Source organism: Cydia strobilella, chromosome 4 (genome assembly GCF_947568885.1).
Source record: "Cydia strobilella chromosome 4, ilCydStro3.1, whole genome shotgun sequence".
In the NCBI taxonomy this organism is placed as follows: Eukaryota; Metazoa; Arthropoda; class Insecta; order Lepidoptera; family Tortricidae; genus Cydia; species Cydia strobilella.
The window spans coordinates 18,008,273-18,027,923 of record NC_086044.1 but is presented as its reverse complement, the minus strand read 5'-3'; the positions used below and the strand labels follow the sequence as shown (position 1 = coordinate 18,027,923).

At 38.6% G+C, this 19,651-nt stretch overlaps 2 protein-coding genes across 2 annotated transcripts in view; one reads left to right on the top strand and one right to left on the bottom strand.

The window, feature by feature from the left end:
* The window catches only part of LOC134740763 (G-protein coupled receptor 179), a 52,415-nt gene that overhangs the window by 19,450 nt on the left and 13,314 nt on the right, over nt 1–19,651 (bottom strand). The gene's annotated exons all lie outside the window — the stretch shown is intronic.
* On the top strand, nt 121–12,816 carry LOC134740928 (lactase/phlorizin hydrolase-like). The gene is made up of 12 exons (XM_063673584.1): nt 121–292; nt 409–1,082; nt 1,169–1,477; nt 3,981–4,219; nt 4,368–4,519; nt 6,141–6,154; nt 7,049–7,122; nt 8,666–8,802; nt 8,920–9,593; nt 9,675–9,983; nt 10,356–10,594; nt 12,642–12,816. Exons 1-12 carry the CDS (start codon nt 121–123, stop codon nt 12,799–12,801), a joined length of 3,153 nt encoding a protein of 1,050 aa, XP_063529654.1. The 3' UTR covers nt 12,802–12,816.

The following is a 19,651-nucleotide window of genomic DNA, read 5'->3' as shown; positions in this document are numbered from 1 at the left end:
TCGATTCTAAGTATCCCCAGCCAATATTTTATTCGAATATCTTCCATGTACAGACTTTCGACCCCCTTCAGATTTATTATATGTATAGATTTACAGACATTAAGTTTTAGTATATTTATGATGAACATACCTACATGTCCATATTTCATTTTCAGTTTAAGTGCAGTATTGCTTGTCTTGGCCGAGAGCAAATCGGCCGGAAGTCGGCACGAGCCACGCAAGTTCCCCGACGGGTTTCAGTTCGGAACGGCCACTGCTTCCTACCAAATAGAGGGTGCTTGGGGTGAAGATGGTACGCTATATGCTCAATTAAACGTAATATACGTGACTTACTACAGTGAACATCAGCATTACGCTGATTCTCGCTATAGGAATTATAAGACTTAACGTATCATTAATTTCTTACAGGGAAATCTGAAAACATTTGGGACCATTTGACTCATACCGATCCATGCGCTATCAAAGATTGCTCTAATGGAGACATCGCGGACGATTCGTACCATTTATATAGAAGAGATGTAGAGATGATGAGGGAACTTGGAATCGATTATTACAGATTCTCGCTGTCTTGGACTCGACTAATGCCCACCAGCTTCCCCGATCATATAAACCCGGCAGGCGTGAAATTTTACAATAACTACATCAACGAAATGCTAAAATATAATATAACACCTATGATTACACTGTACCATTGGGATTTGCCTCAAAAGTTGCAGGAAATGGGCGGCTGGACGAACCCTAACATTGTTGACTGGTTCGCTGACTACGCTCGTACTGCATTCGAGTTATTCGGAGACAGAGTCAAGTTCTGGATCACATTCAATGAGCCACACGTTTTCTGCTTTTACGGCTACGGTGACGTGACCATGGCGCCGCGACTAAATATCAAGGGGATAGCAGAGTATTTATGCTCTAAGAATATGCTTATGTCACACGCTAAAACTTGGCATATGTATGACGAGGAGTACAGATCGAAACAGAGCGGCACCGTTAGTATTACGTTAAGCTCCACTTGGTTTGAACCAGAAGATGGGAACAACCCGGAACATATTCAAGCCGCTGAAGATGCCAACCAATTTGATGTAAGGACTTTGCTCGTATGTTAATACTGTTTAAACACTTAAACTTTACTACCTACCTTATTTTTAACGCATTGTTTTTTTCACAGTGGGGCCAATACGCTCATCCTATTTTCTCGGAGAAAGGAGGTTATCCACAGGAAATGGTAGACAATGTAGCTGCTAAGAGCTCGGCGCAAGGGTACTCCAAGTCCAGATTACCCGAATTCACCGAAGAAGAAAAGGCGTACGTTCGCGGGACATCCGACTACTTCGGCCTGAATCATTACTCTTCGGCATTAACATACAGAAATGAAACTGTACACGGATATCATGACACTCCTTCTTTGTGGGATGACATCAATGCAATTAGATACAAATCAGAAGATTGGAAAATTGGAGCATCAGATTTTACTAAAGTAAGTTGTGTTTACACTTTCCTACCGTAGGTATACAAATTTGTCTTCCTTTAAATAATTTATACTAGTAGTGTCGTTTAGGTGAGCAAAAACCTCCACCATATTTTACAACTGTCTCAATACGAGAGTTTTGTACTTATATATTCACTCTTTTAAATATTGTCTAAGAGGTCGTACCTTGTGTTTTCGCTTTTTTCTACCGTAGGTATTTCGTAACCATATTCTTACGAGTAGTTTGTAACAAGTCCGCCACCGCAGCCAGCCAGCCAGCGCAGGGATGTGCATGTTCTGTCGTTGCTTTTCAACATACTCTTCAACCCCTGTTCTCCATCTTACCTAACCGTAAGATTTAACTATCTGGCTGAAGGAAGTGTTCACCGCTTACGTTCTAGTGCTAATCTTACGCTTGCTATTCCTTCGAATAAGTCTCGATTCTGGAACGTATGCAAATTCATTCACAGTGCGCGCGGTGAAGTTGTGGAACGAGTTGCCCCTGTCGCTCAAACATATATATATATTACACTGATTTAAACTTTCACGATTTTTACTCATTATTATTTACAACGACGGGACGGAACCCTGACGCATACTGTATACAGGAAGCCAACTCACACGGATAGGTATTTGAGCGCTTTCTCTCACCACCATCCCCTACACTTACAATCAGTTGTCAGCTCGCTGGTGAACAGAACACAAGATCTGTGTGACCCTGAATATTTAAAGAGCGAGATGTCGCATATTCAGGAGGTACTTAGGTGGAACGGGTATAAGGTGAGAAAGTAGCAACCCAGACGAAAAGCAAGAGTGAAGCGTCCTGATGTCTCCAGGCAACCGGCATTTTTACCTTATGTGAAAGGAGTAACGGATAAGGTTGGCACAGTACTTGAGAGGTACTCTATAAGGACGGTATACACTCCTTTATCCAAAATTGCAGGAAACCTGAGGTCACCGAAGGACGTTATCCCGTTCCAGTCACCTGGCGTTTATAAGATCGATTGCAGTTGTGGTAGTTCCTACATCGGGGAAACGAAACGTACCATTGCGGAGCGAGTTAAGGAACATATCGCAGCTGTCAAGAACCGTCAGGTGAACAAGTCTGCCGTTGCTGAGCATTTACTAGAGTCAGGGCCAAACCACTGGATTGAGCTTCACAACCCTGGAATACTTTCTACAGATCGTGGGTTTTATAGTAGAAAAATCCGTGAAGCCATTGAAATCAAGAAACATAGAAATTTCAATCGAGACGAAGGTTTTAAGATCTCATCCACATGGAACCCAGTCATTAGTAAGTGTAAGCGAAACCAAATATCGAAAGTTGAAAAATCGAATATTGTGAGTGTTGTGTGTCGACCCGGTAGCATCCCTAGTACGCAAAACGTTCAAGTTAATAAACAAGACCAAGTGCGGGTAGTTCGAAAAACTCGCGCGCCTAGAAGATGTTGATGTCAACTTTAGCCAGTCTTCTCCGAGACCACGGGGACAACGCCGTCCTCGAAACGTCGGAGGTAAATTTAAAACTATTTTACGCGATTAAGTCCCGTCGTTGTAAATAATAATATATATATATTAATAATTTAATATTTATTTATAGTACTATATATTTATGTATGCTAGTATTTATTTTATTGTATAATGTTATTATGTAGTTTTCCTTCTTAAATATTATTGTACGTTCCGTAACTTTGTCTATTTATCTAATTCGAATTTTCCACTCATTAACTCTAAGGTTAGCTAGAAGAGATCCCTTATAGGGATAAGCTCGCCTTTGTACCTACATTTATATGAATTTCATGTTAACCATTTTTTTTTTGTACAATAAAGTGATTTACTATTACTACTACTACTACAAGTACCTCGGTACGAGTATAGGTACTACAATTTTATTGGTTGTTGGTTTTGTATTGGAGGTGGTTATGAGAGCAGCTGGTCCTCGCTATTGATACGGGCGAGTAGCTATCGTGGAGAGCGCACTTGGTGCCCGTTCACCCTTCAGAGTAAGTAAGTGAGTCCGGGTCTGCGTTCCTCCTTACCTCCTTACCCGTTCCTTTTACCTACAGCGTCCATAATATTTTACAACTATCTCAATACAAGCTATGTACATAAAATATCTAGGTACCTATATCTACTCGTTTAAACAAACTCTAACTCGTCTCGCTGGAATGTAATAAACTCGTTGCGTTTCCTTTCCAAGTCGTAACAATTTTCGACAAATTAGAATAGAATAGAAGAAATTTATTCAGAAAACGCTTAAATTTAGGTATTACATACACAACAGAACAATTTGTTATTAATAAGCGTCACTGAAAGGGTCTCCACTCAGCTTAATGTCAAGATACCACTTAAGGATCTCGACGCTGGTCTTCCATGGAAACCCTTCCGAGAGAGCGCAACTACACGCTAAACTACATAATATTTTATTTTATATCAGTGCAAAGATTCAAGTAAATTAAATAAGACATAATTATTATTATTCAATTAAAAACTATAATACAATCAATTCTAGTACACGCCTTGGGGATTCTACAAACTCCTAACTAAGATAAGGAAGGACTACAATAACCCGCCGGTGTACATTACGGAGAACGGTTTCTCGACGCTGGGTGGGTTGGAGGACGAGGACCGCGTTAAGTACTACCGGGGCTACCTGGACGCCATGCTGGACGCCATCGACGAGGGCTCCGACGTCAGGGCCTACACCGCCTGGAGCATCATGGACAACTTCGAATGGATGAGGGGTTACTCGTAAGTCCTACTCTAACATTGAGTGTGAATTATTCAGTTTCTTTACAATAAGGTTAGTTTTTTCTTTTTATTGTAAAAAAAATCCATTTCAAAAATGTTCGTACTTTTTACTTAGTATTTTTATTTATTTTTCTGATCGCTTTTGCAGAGAGCGGTTTGGTCTGTACGAGGTGGACTACACGGACCCGGCACGAACACGCATTCCCCGCAAGTCCGCCTTCGTCTACAAGGAAATAATCCGTTCGCGCACCCTCGACCCCCACTACGAGCCCACCGCTACTGTCATGACCATCGACGAAGGTCATTGATTTATTACAAACTGAACTGAAATAAAACAAGAATATCTAACTAATTTGTTTTTTTGTGAAGTTTCCGAGTTTATAATGTGTTTATAATAGAGCGTCTAACAGAAGACGCTTTGGAAAATGTGGACAACCAGCAACACTGTAAAAACTCACTCTAATTAAATTTTCACGAAACTGTTCGTATACCGATTTGCAATCCCTAGGTAGTACCAACCGACTTCAAAAAAGGAGGAGGTTATCAATTCGACCCTATTTTTTTTGTATCTGTCTCAGAACTCCGTCATTTCTGAACCGATATGGAAAATTATTTTTTGTTTGAATTTATATAGTCCCAAGTTGGTCCCGTTTTTGTCAAAACCCAGTTCTGATGGTGGGATCTGTGAGGAATCTAGGGAACACCTCAAATCTTATAGGCATATACAGGGTGGCTAAAAAATAAGTGCATTCCCGTTGTCAGGGAGGCTTTGAGATGGCGTAATAAAACGTACACAACTTTTTTAAACAATTTTTTACGCATAGTTTAAAGAAAAAAATTGTCACCCATATGACCCATGCCGTATAAAAGAACACTTGAGATATTGGGGTCACTTTTGCAAGTCTATTTGAGATCAATAAATATTAAATACCAAGATTTTCAATCGACAAACCCATAGTACAGCGGCCAAAGGGCCTAATACACCATTCGATGTGACTGGACAGTATACTACCGACAAGTGGTATCGTTGTGTTCGGTATAGTCTACTGAGTACGAAATAACAACTTGTCACTGTCTAAGAGTGTGGGGGGGATAGGTAACTGTGACGTCACAAAATCAGCAGTACAAAGTTTTTAACATTTCTTTTAAACATACCATGTGGGGTACCAAATGAAAGGGCTTTGTGAGTAGATTACAAATATATAACATAGTTTAACATTTTCACTACTTGGTCTAACAAATTATTAGAAAACGCTCAAAAATTTCACAATTCTGAGTTGATTTTGAACTGCTCTAAATTGAAAATGGCTGAATGGATTAGTCCAAATTTTATATACAATGATTGTAAATATCCTCTATATTATATTTAAAAATAATTAAACAGATAAATCCAAAAATAAGAAAAGTACATGAAGTTGAATATCAGTATAATTTTCTGGTGTAATGTATGTATTTATTTTAGTATAGTATAACAGAAAATTATAGTGTTATTCAACTTGACGTACTTTTATTATTTTTGGATATACCTGGTTAATTATTTTGACATGATTTAGAGGATATTCACAGTCATATCGTATAATATTTGGACTAATCCATTCAGCCTTTTTCAATTTAGAGTCAACTCTGGATTGTGAAATTTTTGATCATTTTCTTATAATTTGTTAGACCAACTAGTGAAAATGTTAGACTATGTTACATATTTGTAATCTACTCACAAAGCCCTTTCATTTGGTACCCCACATGGTATGTTTAAAAGAAAAAAGTTTAAAACTTTGTACTGCCGATTTTGTGACGTCACAGTTATCCCCCCCACACTCTTAGACAGTGACAAGTTGTTATTTCGTACTCAGTAGACTCTACCGAACACAACGATACCACTTGTCGGTAGTATACTGTCCAGTCACATCGAATGGTGTTTTAGGCCCTCTTGCCGCTGTACTACTAAGCACATTAGCAAAATTCATTTCTCTCTTAAATTAAAGGTACACGTAGAGAAAATAATATACTTTATTTTCCAAACAGATAGATAGATAGATATTTTTCAAACAGCACTTGAATATTTATCGGTGCGAGCGGCTTAAGCTCCGAGCCACACTCGGTGGGGTATATTTCAAACAAACGTGACTGGCAAACTTTTACTTAACTTAAAACGTTCCTCGTCGCTTTACGTGTCAAATTTCGTCGCTATGGGTGATCAATCCAAATGGGTCAGTAAGGAGAAGTCAGAAACTATGAGAGATAGCGAAATCTGTTCTTAGGAACCATGGCGTCGATTTTAGATTTAATAATAATGACATTCAGTCTGTTTCTTCTTCCTCGCGTTGTCCCGGCATTTTGCCACGGCTCATGGGAGCCTGGGGTCAGCTTGGCGACTAATCACAGGAATTGGCGTGGGCACTAGTTTTTACGAAAGCGACTGCAATCTGACCTTCCAACGCAGAGGGTAAACTAGGCCTTATTGGGATTAGGTATTTCCTATTAAAACGGTCCTTATTGTCGATGGCGCTTACTCCATTATAAACGATGCTCCGATATAAATACAATGCCGCGCGACGCTGTGCGACGTAAGTGCCATCGACAATAAGGTGCCTTTTCATAGAAAATGCCCCATATATACTTGCAAACAGAAAAATAATTCTCCAAATCGGTTCATAAATAACGGAGTTCTGAGGTAACATACATACAAAAAATTAAAATACGGTCGAATTAATAACCTCCTCCTTTATTGAAGTCGGTAAAAAATGATGCACATGCACATATAATCTTTGGCTGTTTTATCAATCTGAAATGATAGTGTCTTATATTCGAGGAATTTTTGTTCTTATCTAGCAATATATAAGCAATGTGCCAATGGAGTATCTTCATAGGAGGTTTGAGAATAGCAAAATGTGGAAAGGCGTGCTGTGAGTATAATATTTGTGGTATGTGTAGAGAGAGGGCCACTAGAGAGTACTCTCTCCAGGCGGGTGTTATGCCTGGGGACCGAAGTCCACTGAGAGTTAGTCAGAAAGAGTATATATAGTAAGTGACATTTGAAACTTCGTAACCGCGATGTAGGCTTCTAGCTAATTGCGTTCTAGCTCCCTAACGCCATCTGTTAGATGACGTCGGCAGTGGCAGCTAGAGGAGACGCCACATCAGCCCCCCTTTGAGCGGAGGGGTCAGCGACGACGTATGAAGCGTGCAGCGAAACCAGGTGTGTGCTCGAGAGCCAGTGTGGCGAGCGAAGATGCTCAGAGTCACAGGCGAGCGGAGCTGCTCAGAGCCAGTGTGACGAGCGCAGTTGCTCAGAGCCAGAGCGGCGAGCGGAGAGAGAGAGAGAGAAGTTGAGGTGCCAGGCATGAATATTTACAAGATAATTACAGGATATATACATATGTACAGAACTGTACAGAGGCATGCAAGGTGGCACACTCAGAGGAAACTGGTTTTGCTGCGAGGCGGCGTCATCAGGATCTTGAGGTCTTCATGGCTGTCCAATGTCGGAAAGTCACCAATGTGGTATGTGTAGAGAGAGGGCCACTAGAGAGTACTCTCTCCAGGCGGGTGTTATGCCTGGGGACCGAAGTCCACTGAGAGTTAGTCAGAAAGAGTATATATAGTAAGTGACATTTGAAACTTCGTAACCGCGATGTAGGCTTCTAGCTAATTGCGTTCTAGCTCCCTAACGCCATCTGTTAGATGACGTCGGCAGTGGCAGCTAGAGGAGACGCCACATATTTATAAATATTATAATATTTCCTACTTTATTTATTTAGGTACCTGCTATTCATACCAATGAATAGCAGGTACGGGTTCTTAGCTTCAAAGATCCAACCAGAAGAAAGCTGTTACCCTATGCAGCCTACATAACATCATCAAAAACGTGTCGGTTTTGGTTTTAGGAATAGGAACTATTGAGGAGTTGCTCAGGAGTTGTTTCCATTTCTTTTTTTAGTAAATCAGAACTTGCATGCCATGTTTCATACTTTTGGGATTTTCATGAAAGAGAGTACCGTACGGTATAGTTGTAATTCACATTAAACATGCCATTTTATTGAATGATAGGCAGACTTTGGATACACAATACATATTTATAAAATAAATAAAATAAAATGCGTTTATTTTCAGACAACTCATAGGTCCATAGCATTGTTAGTAAGTTCTTAACTAAAAAATATTTAAATTAAACCATCATAACATACATAACACAATAACAGATATTCATTTTGTAACGCTGTGGCACCTGACAGAACTAGTCAAGATTCATGCCAGTATAAATCTATACATATACTCAACACCTTTATTTTAAGATTAAAGACCAATAAATTCAGGTATATGTATGACAAGATTGAATGGGTTTTTCACGAGGGGTAGGATGAAAAGTCGCCCGTAATGCTTCGGCATACGGATGACTTTTTTTCTTACCCATCAATCTTACCCCAACGCACCTTATTGGATTTTCAGTTTAAGTGCAGTATTGCTTGTCTTGTCCGAGAACAAATCAGCCGGCAGTCGGCAAGAGCCACGCAAGTTCCCCGACGGGTTCCTGTTCGGAACGGCCACTGCTTCCTACCAAATAGAGGGTGCTTGGGATAAAGATGGTACGCTATATACTCAATTAAACGTAATATACGTGACCTACTACAGTAAACATCAGCATTACGCTGATTCTCGCTATAGGAATTACAAGGCTTAACGTATCATAATTTTTCTTACAGGGAAATCTGAAAACATTTGGGACCATTTGACTCATTCCGATCCATGCGCTATCAAAGATTGCTCTAATGGAGACATCGCGAACGATTCGTACCATTTATATAGAAGAGATGTAGAGATGATGAGGGAACTTGGAATCGATTATTACAGATTCTCGCTGTCTTGGACTCGACTAATGCCCACCAGCTTCCCCGATCATATAAACCCGGCAGGCGTGGAATTTTACAATAACTACATCAACGAAATGCTAAAATATAATATAACACCTATGATTACACTGTACCATTGGGATTTGCCTCAAAAGTTGCAGGAAATGGGCGGCTGGACGAACCCTAACATTGTTGACTGGTTCACCGACTACACTCGTACTGCATTTGAGTTATTTGGAGACAGAGTCAAGTTCTGGATCACATTCAATGAGCCACATGCTTCCTGCCGTCTCGGCTACGGTGACGTGACCATGGCGCCGCGACTAAATATCAAGGGGGTAGCAGAGTATTTATGCTCTAAGAATATACTCATGTCACACGCTAAAGCTTGGCACATGTATGATGAAGAGTACAGATCGAAACAGAGAGGCACCGTTAGTATTACGTTCAGCTCTACTTGGTATGAGCCTGAAGATGAAAACAACCAGGAACATATTCAAGCCGCTGAAGATGCGAACCAATTTGATGTAAGGACTTCGCTCATATTTTGTTACTGTATAAAAACTTATTAACATTATTTTTAACATATATATTGTGTTTCTTCTCAGTGGGGCCAATATGCCCATCCTATTTTCTCGGAAAACGGAGGCTATCCACAAGAAATGGTCGAAAACATAGCCGCCAAGAGCGTTATGCAAGGGTATTCTAGATCCAGATTACCCGCGTTCACTGAAGAGGAAAAGGCATACATTCGCGGGACATCCGACTACTTCGGCCTGAATCATTACTATTCGAAATTAACATACAGAAATGAAACTGTACACGGATATCATGATACTCCTTCTTTCTCGGATGACATCAATGCAATTACATACACTTTAGAAGATTGGGAATTTGGAGCATCAGGTAAAGTTAAAGTAAGTTCTGTTTACGTTTTTCTAACGCAGGTATAAAAAATTGTCATCCTTTGAGTAAGTAATTTATACCAGTAGGCAGTGTCCTTTAGGTGAGCAAAAGCCTCCACCATATTTTACAAATGTCTCAATACGAGAGTCTTGTACTAATCTATTTATTTATTCTTTTAAAAATTTGTCTAAGAGGTCGTACTTAATACAACGCGACTACGCGATTTTCACGCGTGTAAGCGATACGACCATACCCGCCGCCGCTCCGGCCCGCGCACGCACGCTCCCGCCGTGTGTGAATTGAGCTCTCTTCTCGCTCTGTTGAATTTTTTTTCCAAGGCTTTGAAATTTTGGGCGAATTCTAAATAATACAATCAATTCTAGTACACGCCATGGGGATTCTACAAAATCCTAACCAAGATAAGGAAGGACTACAACAACCCGCCGGTGTACATCACGGAGAACGGTTTCGCGACGCTGGGTGGGTTGGAGGACGAGGACCGCGTGAAGTACTACCGGGGCTACCTGGACGCTATGCTGGACGCCATCGACGAGGGCTCCGACGTCAGGGGCTACACCGCCTGGAGCATCATGGACAACTTCGAATGGATGTATGGTTATACGTAAGTATTAGTATAAATATTAGTTAATATATACCTATTCATCAAAAACTATTAAAACTCTTTTCATGCGGGTTTCACCTATCAATAGAGTGATTCTAGAGGAAGGTTTAGTTGTAGAATTTGTTAAGATTTACCCTTGCGAAGCCGGGGCGGGTCGCTATAGTGATTGCTTAATGTAGTCTCTTTTCTTATAAATTAAACTAATAATTATATACTTAGTGGCCACTAAAGTGCTTGTTTTAACGAGTTGAAAAACACCTTAGCAGTTATCTTTTTCTTTATTAGCTAAATTGATAGTTGCTTCACCGCATAGTGACCGGATGCGCGTGTAATTAGGTACTATTTTATTGGCTGCAAAACTTTGACTGTACTTGTGTCAATAATTGATACATGTAATTTTATGTTGTCTTACATAAATGTTTATTCGTGAGTTAAAAAAAAAACTTGAATAGGGTAGTTGACTGTATCCATACTATCCATACTTCCATACTAATATTATAAATGCGAAAGTCTGTCTGTCTGTCTGTCTGTGTGTTACCTCTTCACGCTTAAACCGCTGAACCGATTTAGGTGAAATTTGGTGTACAGATAGTATGAGTCTCGGGGAAGGACATAGGATACTTTTTATTCAAGGGGGTGAAAAGGGGGGTGGAAATTTGTATGGGGAATCAATAACCGCTGAACCGATTTAGATAAAACTTGGTATGGGGATAGTTTGAGCTGTGGGAAAGGATATAGAATAACTTTTATCCCCGAAATTATCCCTTAAGGGTCTAAAAAATGGGATGGAAATGTATAGTGTGGACCAATTTGGGGGTGAAAAAAGGGTGGATTAAAAAGCAGATTTGTTTAAGAATTAAGGTACCCAAATTACTAATTCCACGCAGACGAAGTCGCGGGCAAAAGCTAGTAATATTATAAATGCGAAAGTGTATCTGTCTGTCTGTCTGTTACGTCTTCACGTTTAAACCGCTGAATCGATTTAGTTGAAATTTGGTATAGAGATAGTTTGAGTTCCGGCGAAAGGACATAGGGTAGGGTAGGGTAGGGGTAGGACCCAGAAATCGGGGTCAAAAGGAGGTCGGAAGTTTGTATTAGAAATCGATAAAAAGCAGATTGAATCAAAAAATAGGCTACCCAAATTACTCTTACTCCACGCAGAGGAAGTCGCGGGCAAAATCTAGTTTAAAATAAATTATTTCACACCATGCATGCAAAAAAGCACCACACAATTATTAGAAAAACATAGATATAGTTTGTCAAAGGACTGTCTCATCTCATTTCAAACATAGACAGAGAGAATCATACTGTCTTTGTCTTACACTAGTACTAGCACCCAAAAGAAAATGAGTATAGTTTTTTAGGGTTCCGTACCCAAAGGATAAAAACGGGACCCTTTTACTAAGACTCCGCTGTCTGTCTGTCCATCTGTCACCAGGCTGTATCTCATGAACCGTGATAGCTAGACAGTTGAAATTTTCACTGATGATGTATTTCTGTTGCCGCTATAACAACAAATACTAAAAACAGAATAAAATAAATATTTAAGTCGGGCTCCCATACAACAAACGTGATTTTATTGATTTTTGCCGTTTTTTGCGTAATGGTACGAAACCCTTCGTGCGCGAGTCCGACTCGCACTTAGCCGGTTTTTTATTACAATAAGGTTACTTTTTAGGGTTCCGTACCCAAAGGGTAAAAACGGGACCCCATTACTAAGACTTCGCTGTCTGTCTGTCCGTCTGTCTGTCTGTCTGTCTGTCTGTTTGTCCGTCTGTCACCAGGCTGTATCTCGTGAACCGTGATAGCTAGACAGTTGAAATTTTCACAGATGATGTATTTCTGTTGACGCTATAACAACAAATACTAAAAATAGAATAAAATAAATATTTAAGGGGGGCTCCCATACAACAAACGTGATTATTTTTGCCGTTTTTTGCGTAATGGTACGGAACCCTTCGTGCGCGAGTCCGACTAGCACTTGGCCGGTTTTTTATATCCCAAAATCTTCTCCTATTTTTATTTGTTTTTCTGATCTGTTTGGCAGAGAGCGGTATGGTCTGTACGAGGTGGACTACACGGACCCGGCTCGAACACGCACTCCCCGCAAGTCCGCCTTCGTCTACAAGGAAATAATCCGTTCGCGCACCCTCGACCCCCACTACGAGCCCACCGCTACTGTCATGACTATTGACGAAGGACATTGATTGATCTCAAACTGAAATAAACAAAAGAATTATTTTCATTTCTAAGTAATTACATTTTTAGTATTCCTAGTTTATAAACAGAAAGTCTAACACAAGACGCCTTGGAAAAGTGTGCATGTTGAAGCAGCACTGAATATTTAACTCACTATACTTAATAATATTGTAACTTCCGACGTGTATCGCCTTTAGGCGGGCCAGGACAGATTAAATTAGTTGAGGTTAAGGCCATAATCTGAGTAAGTACGACTCTAAGGTTGCCAGTTTCTATTTAATTCGGATTCTAAATAGTTTGGTTATGTATAGCGTGTGTTCATTTGAAACGCCTAGGGCTGTTTATGCTTATATGAATATGTACTTAAAGGCGCTAAGGAAAATTGCTAGTATATCATTTTATTCGAATGTTTTTCACCGAATACATTATACGACAACGGCGTACCTTTTCGATACTAAATAAGTAAGTGCCTATAAAACATAAGCCTATAAAAGTTATTAGAGCATCCCCCAATGCTTTTGTTGGTAAAATGCGAAGGAAATTGCTAAATCACATTACAGGGCAAGCGGTCTTCTATTGTACAATAAGGGCCTCCGATATGTATAAAAGTATAACTACGCGAACCCTTTCACGCTACGCTTTAGCGCTACGAAAAGTTTTCACTGCTACATAGCGGAAAAACAGTGATACGAAGGTAAATAGAGTTAATAGCATAACTAAACCAATGTTTACTATTTTGTGATGTATCTCAAATTTACATGAAATTGGTAAGAAATTATGTTTGCAATCAATTCTTTCCCATTATCATACATATTGAGGATAACGATAACGTATCATTTAGTACCTAATTTGAAAATAGGATATTGCATTTTATTTTTAAAACGTCTTTAACAAATCGTCGTTTTGATCATCATCAGCAGTTCCACTTCATTAAATCACATGAAGAAATCTAGAAAGTTTCTAGACTAGTATTTTTTATACAATTTTGGTGTTTGACGATCCTTTTCTGAATTCTTATTATTAAGTTTGACATATCTATAATAATTCAATGTTTTTAAGAATAATAATAACTGCATCAATAAATTGCTCTGATATTTAGATTAAAGTAATATTTAAAACTTGACAATTTAAAAGTGCTTGTTGCTAGGCCTATTTGAATAAAGATTATATTGACTTTGACTTTGACTTTGAATGTCACTTTTTCTGAACGTAAATATTTGTTCTATTAATGAAAATACAAAAATCACTATATGTATGCCTATAGGATTCGAGGAGTTCCCTGGATACCTCATGGATCCCATCATCAGAACTGGGTTTTGACAAAAACGGGGCCAACTTGGGACTATACACATTCAAACAAAAAAAAAACAATTTTCCAAATCGGTTCACCAATGACGGAGTTATGAGGTAACATACATACAAAAAATATATATACGGTCGAATTGATAACCTCCTCCTTTTGGGGTCGGTTAAAAAGTAGGTAACATGACCGCGACGTCATTTTCTAGTATTTCATATAAATTCTATAGTGGCAAATAGTTTTGACAGTTCGAAAAAAGAAACTATAAAGAAACTGTTTTGACTAGCAGTCAAATACCCTATTCATTAATATCGTTCCTTTGATATCTGCAAGACGCGCTACGTGAATATCTTTAGAAGTAGGTATCCTGAACTGTATCTACAGTGCAATCTCTCCCTATTTTACGAAGATGACAGGTGTGACAGGTAACACTTGACAGTTAACACTTAGCCGTGCCGTGGGTAGATTGGGTCGATAAGAAACGTTACAATAGAGTCGGATACTTTTTTCTTCTTCGTAGCAGCGGTACAGACACATACCACATACCTTTAGTTAGTCAAAGGACTGTCTCATTTCAAACATAGACATAGACGACGCGATTCGGGAAATGAATTAGAGATTCACTAGATATGAAATAGCGCCAAGGTACCTTTACCCGTTGGATGTCACATATCTTTACTATTTCATATCTAGTGAATCTCTAATTCATTTCCCGAATCGCGCCGAGAGAATCATTCTATCTTTGTTTTACACTAGTACTAGTACCCTAGTACCCAAAAGAAAACGATAAGAATAGTTTTTTTGTTCTTATTTACTGACAATTTAGTTTGATCAACTATATACTTAAATAAAGATTGACATGAATATAATATAACATAATTAAAATTGGTGGTGGTTGGTGGAAAAAGGCGGCAAATTTAAAAATGTAGGCGCGAAGGGATATCCTTCCATAGAAAGTTTGAATTTCGCGCCTTTTTTCTACTGACAAGACTTGCTTGACCAACTATAGTAATAAAATAAACCTACCTAATTATGCTACCCATCATCATACCATCATATCATCTTACCTATGTAATTCGTCGCATCATGCTACGAAAGAACGCATTGGCGTAGCACCTAAATTATTGCGAAAGAAAAGAGGATAGACGGGGGGGTATGTTCATAATCAGTACACTTAATTTAAGTATCTCTAATTAATACAAAAAAACGGGCGAAGTGCGAGTCGGACTCGCGCACGAAGGGTTCCGTACCATTACGCAAAAAACGACAAAAAAATCGCGTTTGTTGTATGGAAGCCCCACTTAAATATTTATTTTATTCTGTTTTTAGTATTTATTGTTATAGCAGCAACAGAAATACATGATCTGTGAAAATTTCAACTGTCTAGCTATCACGGTTCATGAGATACAGCCTGGTGACAGACATACGGACAGACGGACAGTGAAGTCTTAGTAATAGGGTCCCGTTTTTACCCTTTGGGTACGGAACCCTAAAAATATTAATGGGCAATACATGGCCTATAAGTAAACTAAAACTCAGTGAACTTCACATAAGTAAAATATTGCAATTAAAACAGCTTACCGGTAGCTGTTAATTTATAACTATTTATTATATATTAATATGTCAAATATATCAAACATACCTTTACCTTGAATATTCATTGCAGTTTTAGATGACAAAGATGCACTTGAACGAGAATAACACAAAAATGACACGCGGAAAATTGCGTAAACAACTGATAAGGAGATTTCAGGTTATAGATAGTTACACTTTCGAAGGTGATAATTGAATGAAGGTACATAATTAGTAGATTCATTCTATTTATATACCTGATTGCAGTTTAGACATAGTAAATGCCTAAACGATTACTATTTATGGTAATAATAACATATTATTTTTAAATTTTTGACGTATGGCGTAAACCACAGTACGTCGCGTCGTTTTAATAAGCAGATGTTTTTTTGAAAAAAAACGCAATAATGGCTCAACCCTGCATATTCAAAACAAAACTATTTTTGTGGAAAGCATTTATTAAGCTATATTATCAGAATTTTGTATTTAAGTAATTGCGAGAGTGATGCTGTCGCACCATAAAAACGAGATAAAAACGCAATATGTCTATGGATGGTATAGAAAGGATGTCTAGCATGGCAGAATTGTTTCAAAAGTGACCAGCTTTCAGCTGTAAATAATAGTTCCTAACCTCTCCGATCCGATGGCGCTAGGTAGGCTCTGAGACCAAAGAGTATTGTAATATATAGGAGACTAATATGACATGAACCATAGAGGTATAATAATGTAGATATGAAATGGGGGAGGGGCAGCAAATAACCCGACCAAATTACGTAGGTTGTTTCTGGTATGTTGTCAGGAATGTTAAAACGTGTTTTTAATTTTGTCGCATTGCGTATGTTCTGTCCCTCGTGGTGTCGTAGTGTATGGTCTAGGTACTTCAGTGTATGGTGGCTATTTACTGTTTTTTGATGGACACTTTTCATATATAGAGATTGACATCTTTTCTATACCATCCAAAATCTGGTCTAAAACATAACTTTACAGTTTTATTATAGATCGGATAACGTCACTTTTGACACTGACATATCCGATCCATATCGTACCTTTAGCAAATTTTTGACGTATCTTAAGTTCGAATCAGGCCGTAGTGTGTGTCATGACCGGTTCAGATTGAACAATTTATTATGTTTTTTAACAGGTTTTAATATGACCTTGACGATCGTCTTGGTGATTGGCGCGCATCTCAGTCACGACTTTCACTTCATTTCTCATGCACCAATCACCATGGCATCATCAAGGTCGTGTCAAAACCATAACAAATTGTTAACACGTGCCCCCAATGTGGAGTCATAAAGATTTTTTTCAGGAGTCCGTGCTTCCACTATGGGTATGCTATGGGTGCTTCAAAGTGGAATCACACTTGGACGTGTGACTGTCATATCATTTTTCGAGCTCCGGGAGTCGGCTTATATAAATGTAAACTTATTTATGAGTGCATACTCGTAAGTGATCTGTGTCGTAGGCAATTTCGCAGTGTAGGGGTTGGTTGCGGGCGGCACCACAATGGAGTACGCTTTATACTTACACGCTCTCTAGCCTAGACTAATACCTTGACAAGTGACAAGCCTGACCGCACATGGCAATATTAATTACCATTACCACTATATGTCAGTGCAACGTACGGTAACGGTAACTAGACAAGGTGAATAAGTAGTACCTATAGTCTGTTTTATTAACTACTAGCTTTTGCCCGCGACTTCGTCTGCTTGGACTTAGTAACCCTAGCTAGATTAAAAATAGCGCCTGGAGAAAGTCTTATAGCAATCATTCAATTTGACCATAATATGCACACAAATTATTAAGCAACTCATTAAGTGCAACTCATTGACTAATGTAAAAGCGGGCGGAGCGGCGGAAAGCGCCGAAATTTTAAAACGTAATAAATATAAGAGCCTCGGTAGAGAGTATCATTTCGTTCCATTTGGAGTTGAAACTCTAGGTCCATGGGGTCCCAGCGCGCATAAGTTGTTTGCAGAAATCGCGAAGCGTCTGGTTGACGTAACTGGTGACCGAAGAGCTGGCGGCTTTCTCGCACAACGTATCAGCATTGCGATACAGCGGGGAAATGCCGCCAGCATCCTTGGTACAATGCCTCAAGGGCCTATTTTAGATTTAAGCTAGTTATTAATTTCGTTTACGTAGTACCACTGTATATATCTTGTATGTAAATAAATGTATTGAGCCAGCAACTCATTAATTATCTCAATTCCACCATGATTCCCCCCGCTTTTCACCCTCTTAAGGGATGATTTTCGGGATAAAAACTATCCTATGTCCTTCCCCGGGACTCAAACTATCTCTACGTCAAATTTCAACTAAATCGGTTCAGCGGGTTAAACGCGAAGAGGTAACACACAGACAGACAGACAAGACTTTCGCATTTAATATATTATTATTAGTATGGATAAAGTACTACGCCATAAATTTTCTATGCAAGAAACAAATGAGCGTTCCATCCCATTTCCTTATGGGCAATATTTACTTCATAGTTAAACGAAACAGACTATAACAAAGATTGAATGACTGTATTAAGACGGTTTCCTGTAATTTAAAAATTTGCAGTATCGCTTGCAGACTTGATAAAAAAAAAGTTTGTATAAAATGTGTAATATTTAAGGCTGCTGTACGGCTCTGTAATTACCTATACTGTAACTTTGGTTTTCTAAAGTTGACGTTTGACAATCCAATGACCACAAAACTTATGGCGCAGTACATACGCCATCTAGTTCAGCTGTCAAACTAGAAGGCACAATTCTTTCATGGACTTTAGCTCTAGTTCTGGTACTTCCCACTTTCCAATACGTTAATGTCATCATTGTAAATTATATATGGGAAAAGATGGCAATAATGGCAAAAAGAAATTTAATAAAAATGTCTACCTACAGATGAATAGAAAAATTAAGGGAAACGACTTTTTTAAGAATAAAATGTAACTAAGATCAATATTTTATATAGAATAGAATAGAACAGAACAGAACAGAATAGAACAGAACAGAACAGAACAGAACAGAACAGAATAGAATAGAATAGAATAGAATAGAATAGAATACCATTTATTTCAGTATAAGTACACAGTTATACAATATATACAAAGAAAGAAAGAGAAAAAAAGGCCTTATAACTAACTTATACATGCAGTGTATATAATTACACTGAAAAATCGTAATCAAATTATATCGTATGTCTTCGTAAGTTTTATAGCGGTTTCACAGTTTTACAAACATTGCATTGCTCGTTTAAATAACATGTCGTTTTAAAATTAAACACATGTAACACATGCAGTCAAAACTATGCCAACCTAACATTATTTATCACAGGTTGGCATAGTTTTGACTAATTCTACGTCAAAACAAATAAAATGCAGGCCGTGTAATAATATGTACATATGTGACATTATTTAGTCCCAAAACAACGTGATATGATACAAACAAGATCCTTATAGGCATTGTCGTCGGGTCGGGCGGACGCAGCCTCCGTGCTTATTATTGGTTACATTACACTTCGTATAATGAACACCTCCATTGTGAAACCTCCACAACCACAATAACGCTCGAGGGCTTCACCGAGATCTTTAACACAAATGACGACCTACTTTTTTTAATGCCGGAAAAATACAACACGATTATTTGTTTGTAATATTAAGTATTAAAAGTACGACGGCAAATATAGATTTATTGTATCAGATATGTGTAAAGCCTAAGACAAATTAATGTTTAAGCTTAGAAATAAATTAAGTGGAAAAATTCACTGTCTTGGGTGGGACTTGAACCCACGACCACTGGTTTACTAGTACAGTGCTCTACCATCTGAGCCACCAAGACCGTACCCAATGCAGCGAATATTTCCACCATATATTAGCCATTAGGGAGGCCCTAACGACATCTACCGTAAGAGTGTTACACTTCTTAAACGGAGTTACAAGTCATATTATGCTATCGGAAAATGAATACTAATTTCAAAATCTCGCTGTCATTGCATGATTT

What these genes read in the sequence shown, in the direction of transcription:
- LOC134740928 (XM_063673584.1), top strand. Translation starts at nt 121, where the DNA reads ATGAACATACCTACATGTCCATATTTCATTTTCAGTTTAAGTGCAGTA. An exon ending in GAGCATCAGATTTTACTAAA is followed by an intron (nt 1,478 to 3,980) that starts GTAAGTTGTGTT and finishes AATCAATTCTAG; the next exon opens with TACACGCCTTGGGGATTCTA. An exon ending in GAATGGATGAGGGGTTACTC is followed by an intron (nt 4,220 to 4,367) that starts GTAAGTCCTACT and finishes TCGCTTTTGCAG; the next exon opens with AGAGCGGTTTGGTCTGTACG.